The sequence below is a fragment of the Notolepis coatsorum genome (genome assembly GCF_963971535.1).
Source record: "Notolepis coatsorum genome assembly, chromosome: 12".
NCBI classification, from domain to species: Eukaryota; Metazoa; Chordata; class Actinopteri; order Aulopiformes; family Paralepididae; genus Notolepis; species Notolepis coatsorum.
This window is the reverse complement of record NC_140176.1, coordinates 46,740,545-46,746,544: the sequence shown is the minus strand read 5'-3', so window position 1 is coordinate 46,746,544 and position 6,000 is coordinate 46,740,545. Positions and strand designations below refer to the sequence as shown.

Here is a 6,000-nt window from a genome sequence, read left to right as displayed (position 1 = left end):
TAATAAAGTATAAATTCGGATCAAACAGTCAAAACATAAACATTTCAGTATACTGCATCATTAGCTGACATTTAGTTTAGGCTATGGAAATCTGTCTTTCTGAAAACAATTTCAAAATTAAATAAAGAACTGTGATTTTTGAATATGTATTTTTTTGGGGGTATTAGCTGTTTCGTGGTTTGGAGTCATTAACCAGAATAAATGCGTCACGGCTACGGACGGGAGAGTAGAAGGGCGTACTGTTAACTACATAGGATCTACTTTACATTTGGGGAGGGGGTCGTGGGTGGGGTATAGTTTGGAGCAGGAGGGGATCGGGGGTGGGGTACTTTGGAGCAGTAGGGGGTTTGCCAAACACAGCTGTACTTGTTCAGTCCCCCGTGGTTCATTCACACTTCTCTCACATAGGACTCCTGGCTCCATCCCTGTCAGAGGACATCGGTGTCGTCGCTCTTTCTTTACAGGGGGGCAACGGGATAACTATACACCGAGGAGCAAGTGGCTAAGTGGGTTGCAATTAAGGAACCACGCCTTCTGCCTGTTCTCTCTGAAATGACAGTATTTATACCGTCACCGGGCCAACTCACTGACTAAAGAGTTGTTTCACTCTCACTGCTGCTCAGGACAACTCGAGTTTTGATACGAGCCACTGGATTGTTTATTTTATTATTTTTTTTGTTTTATTATCGCGAGAGCGTCCGACGGGTTGAGGTCCGACTCCTGACCACTGGACTGGGCACACAGGGGATCAGTGTGTCCTCCGCTCTGCTCGGCAACACTCCACTCATCTGGTCCAAAACTCATAAAACAGCAATGGAGTACATTAACTTTTACTTTTTACTTTTATGTTGGATGCTGTTTGAAAAATCTGCCTACTCCCTCGACTTCAGTCAGCCGCCCATTCCTAAAGGTAAGCAACTGTTAAACTTTCCCAAAAGTTCTTGGTGGTCTGATTAATAGCCTAAGCCCACTGGAGGCTGTCTTCATTTTACGATGGTCGATCAATCAATACATGTTTAGTGACACCTCGCCGTCACGCTGATTGGGGCAAATGACAATTATCTATTATAGCCAAGGCTATATTTTCGAAGATGTAATTCATCAGCTACATGGTGTTTTGTGAGGAAGAGCAGGTTGCCTGCGGCTCAGTGTGTGGGAAAGTTATAAGCGTTGTTTCTGAGCCAACTGAGCGAAATTACATGACAGTGCTAGGTAAAAAATATAAAAGTGTCTGCGGTTCCTCACAGTCAACTTTATGACAGAGAGTTTTATTCTCTTCTTCTCTGTAAAACAGTCAACATCTCAAGCGTCACTGGTGAGAAATTATACTAACTCGGCCGGCAATTATGGTACTATAATTTATTGTTCATTGGTTATTTGGATCCCCATTTAGTTGTTTCCAAGGCAACAACTTATTCTTGGGGTCCCCATACAAACATACAGTACATTATACATACACTAACTATCCCTATACCTACCGTGCTAATAGTCAGAGTGTAACACACAAATTCGACACTGTTTTACGAACAATGCCACTGACTCTTAGCTGCTCGAGGTACCCCTCCTGCTGCATTTTGGATAAAAGCGTCTCTGGTCTACATCCCCTTAACAATTGTATCATGTATTGAGCTGTACTGTACTGTACCCATTCTGCAATCTGTTAATAAAGTTTTCAATCAATTCAATCAATCAGCAAAATTACTAAATGTAAGTACACATACAACATGCATTTATACCATTACAGTGTACATTCACTTCACACACACACACACACACACACACACACACACACACACACACACACACACACACACACACACACACACACACACACACACACACACACACACACCCCACTTACGCCCCCCCCCCCCACACACATAACGTACGTACATACAGCAACAGCCCCCTCCCCCAATTAAAATAGTGTGACTATTACAAAAAAGCAACACCATCCTCTTTTTAAGTATTGTAGACTAACTGAGATTCTAAGATAACCTTTTTGATTAGGGTTAAACCAAATTTAAAGCATGCAGGCCACCTCAATTCTAATTTAAGTATTTAGGCTTTTTTACTTGAGAGAACGTTCTGCACAGTGATTACAATAAGACAGTAGAACACAAGCATTCTGCACTTGACCTCTCAAGTGTGCTATCTTCACTTTCACTTGGTCTGCTCTTTCTCAAACTTAAGTTTTAAGAATGTTACTGAAGTAATAGTAGCCTACTATCTGGCCTTTATTGTTACTTTAAAATATTGTATTTCCTTCGCCTCTGACATTATTTAGTTGAACGCTGTATTTGGTGCAGCCGCAGTAGCCATCACTGAAATTACTCAACAGGTGAGGTATAAGGCGTTGGTCTGATAGTGTCTGTTTTCTCCAGTTTAACAATGACGTGTATCGATCTTTACCTCATGATGTCACAATAGGAAGCTGCTATTCACATGCTTGAGTAAGTCATAAGCGTGACCTGTAAACCTGCGATAAATTAACAAGCCTACTGTACTGCCCTACAAAGGTGAAATGCTGTAACTTCCGTTACTGACGTGTACCTTTGTACAGCACAGTACCCCTCGGCACGTGTATTTTTACCACCATATCTGTACCCCTTTACGTGTGTATGAGTACCATTATCTGTGTCTCCCTGTACTATACTATTACCACTATATCAGTATTGTCCTACAATGGCAAACTATAGTAACAGGTGTTAAGGTGTTTCGCCTTTGTAGGGCAGTATAGGAGCCAAGTACAACGTGTTCATTCAGATGAGCTATCAGCTCGAGGTTGCCCTCGGCTCGAGAAATTCTTAATCGACTAATTATCCTAGGACTTTTCGACTAATCGATTAGTTGATTTCATTGACAGATGTGTAGAGTTTTTAGTTTTTCACACGCAATAATGCAGAGGAACCATCTAGTGCTTACCAGAAATATAATTTTTCAGGAAAGAACTCGTAAAAAGCATAAAAATCAACTAATCGACTTACTAAAGTATTGATCAACTAAGACCAAACCGACCGATTAATCGATTAATTGGCTACGAGGGGGCAGCCCTGCCGTGTCAATCGCGAATACCTGGCACATATTTCTTTTAGGTTTATCTCGCCCGAAAACCACCCCAGAAGTGTCGGAACTTTATTGACTTTGTCTGAAAGGGCCCTCCTCAGCAGTAAACACGTGTGTCGCAAAATTGCCCTCCGAATTCCTCTCATATAATTTCAGTAAAACACAGTTCCTTAGAAACACGAGACATGCTGTAAAACCGGTAAACAAAGCCATAAGTGGAGCCATATGCTGTCTGTGTTTGTGTTGGTGTCATAGCTGCTGAAAAGCTGTATTTCAGCAGAGGGACATGGGAGTGTGGTGAAGACGACTGCAATCCTTTCGTGGGTCTTCTGGCTGGCTGGAGGGACACCACACGTCAGGGCGGGCGAAAAAACAGGAACCTTAACGCCCGCAAAGCAATTCACAGTAATCGCTAAAATCTAGACACTCTCCACCGAGCCTGCATCGCTGCTCCTCACTAGTCGTTGGATGGGTTAAACGCGGCGGAGGCATGTGCTTGAGAAATAAACATATTCCGTTCTGTTATTCTATTAAAGTGATGGGGCAACGTGAGTGACAGGTGGACACATTAAGTGCAAGACACCATTAGTCATTGTTGAGTTGTTTGCACAAGAAATGCTGAAGTTTATACTACAGTGTGAGCAGTGGTGCAGTGCTGGTATAACTCGGTATAACGGCGTTATACCTCGGTCACTGAGGCTGAAGTACGCGCAATCGCTTTTTACATGGCATTATCCAACCGGACTCCCGGAGAAGCATGCAGCTGCAGAGCCGCAGAGCCAGCGGCGCTCTCTGGGCCGCGCGCTGACGGCCGCGCTGTGAGGCAATAGTATCCAGCTGCAGGACGAGAGCAGCCAAAAAAAACTGTGCATGCGCGCGCACGCGCGCACGCGCATGGAGCGTTTGACCTACTGTCAATTTGCCACTGCACCACTGAGTGTGAGGGAGCTCTTCGTAATGCTGAAGTTTATACTACAGCTCTTCGTAATGTCGATTTGACTGATTTGATGTGTTGCAGCTGCGAAACAGTCCGCTGAAACAACAAATAGCACTTTGCATTTGCTTTTCATCATAAGACGGGATAATAAAGTCAGTGTAGAGTACATTAAGCAAGTTTTTAGGACCAACCGGGCAGTAGAGGAAGCCAAGGAGCGAAAGTGCACTGGCAGGGCTCAACCCTGTAGGCCCTTGGCTTGCTGCACAGGGCCTCATGTGGTTCCAGAGGTGTGGGTCTAAACCGCTACACATCCGTGGGGCCATGACTCATTCTTCATTCGGCAGTCAGAGACAGTTCAAGGCGACGATTGTTTGTTATACTTTCAAACCTTCACTGGGTTTTCAACAATTATGTTGTCTAGGGAGTATGTCATTTTACAATTTTGTAGAGCATTTCGAGCCAAATTTCTCAATGAGAGAAATAGCCATATATGTCTGTGTGTGCATTCCAGCTGTAACCCTTTTTATTTATTTTTTGTCAAAGGGATTTATGACCATAAAGGTCATGAAGGCAGGAAGAGGGAATGGTGGAAGTAACTGGTTTAGGCGTAATTCTCTAGCCTTCTTGTTACATCCAGGTCCAGTTCACATTGTTATGAACTATGAACTACCATCAGATTAAATCAAAGCTGCAGTGCAGAACCTTTGCGTATACACATCTGTTACATTTAAGCTCTTGCCGAACGAGTTTCCACAACGCTGATTTAGCCCATCGCCGCCAGGCGACTGTATTTCTCAATATACCGGAGTAGCATCTGTGTACGTTCCTGCGCTTGGGACACCATTAGCGACGTGTTTCACGTCAACCGGCAATGATTGGTTAGTCTGCCAGAACCCAGAACAAAAGAGAAGAGGGGAACAACGGAGTGAAATGGCAGAAAAAACATAAGAAGCTTCCAAGAAAACTTTCATGAAAAAGAAACTGAGTCCTTTGTGTTTGTGTAATGTACTCTCACGGCCAGTAGTTGGAGACAAAAGCTACTACTTTTGCTGGAGGTATGACCCCCCACCCTGACCGCCTGGGGCCTGTCACTTAGAAAGTCCAGGATTCAGGCGCTCATGGCGGAGCTCAGACCCAGATCGATCAGCTTGTCAACCAGTCTGGTGGGGACTATGGTGTTGAAAGCTGAACTATAGTCAATGAACAGCAATCTCACATAGCCCCCCTTCTGACTGTCAAGGTGAGATAGTGTGTTGTGTAGTACTTGGGAGACCGCATCGTCAGTAGAGTTGTTCCGATACTGATACCAGTATCGGAAATTCCGCCGATACTGCCTAAAATGCTGGTATCGGTATCGGCTAGTACACGTAAATTCTAGCCTCCGATCCCATGACGTCATTTATCTCCTGCCGAGAGTGAGGATTATAAAATGAACGTGTTTTAAAGTGTGATGCTGTTTGTCATTTTAACAGCAGATGCACTTTTTTAAATTCCATTGTCCCGACAGAGCGTGTGACGGGGAGCTCGGACGGGATGTGTTTTGCTTGCTGGTGTTATTATAGCATTAGCTGAAAAGCTAGTTGGAACAACATCCGCTTTAACGTTACATCAATCAGATGATCGCCTGTCCTTTCTCCAGGACCTGACACTGTCCGTCTATCAACAATAATGCACCCACGGTGAATCGTATTTAAGTCAAGTAGCTACTGACTAGCGTTAGCTGACTAACGTTATCAAATGTCAATGCGGGGAAGACGAGCTAGGTCAGATAGCTTAGCTTGATAACGTTACCGTGACTAAAGTTGGTGCTATTCATAATCCAGCAATAATGGCTGCAGACCTGCAAGCAAAGTACAGCAAGTTCCAAGTGCCAAAGGATAAGAGTCTGAGGCGGAGTCTCAAAAGAGAATGTTGAATATTTATTTTGCATCGAAAATCACAACATAAATGGTAATACTAGCTACTAGCTAACAGACTGGGTAGCGAGTGCAACACCG

At 43.9% G+C, this 6,000-nt stretch overlaps 1 protein-coding gene across 2 annotated transcripts in view; it reads left to right on the top strand.

Annotated features, from left to right (window-relative positions):
- Window positions 1-418: 418 nt before the first annotated feature.
- plod2 (procollagen-lysine, 2-oxoglutarate 5-dioxygenase 2) overlaps window positions 419-6,000 on the top strand; it is an 89,337-nt gene continuing 83,755 nt past the window's right edge. For both annotated transcript variants that reach the window (XM_084325622.1, XM_084325621.1), the window contains exon 1: window positions 419-910. In XM_084325622.1, coding sequence (XP_084181748.1) covers window positions 814-910 — 97 coding nt within the window. In that variant the 5' untranslated portion in view covers window positions 419-813. The remainder of the gene's footprint in view (window positions 911-6,000) is intronic.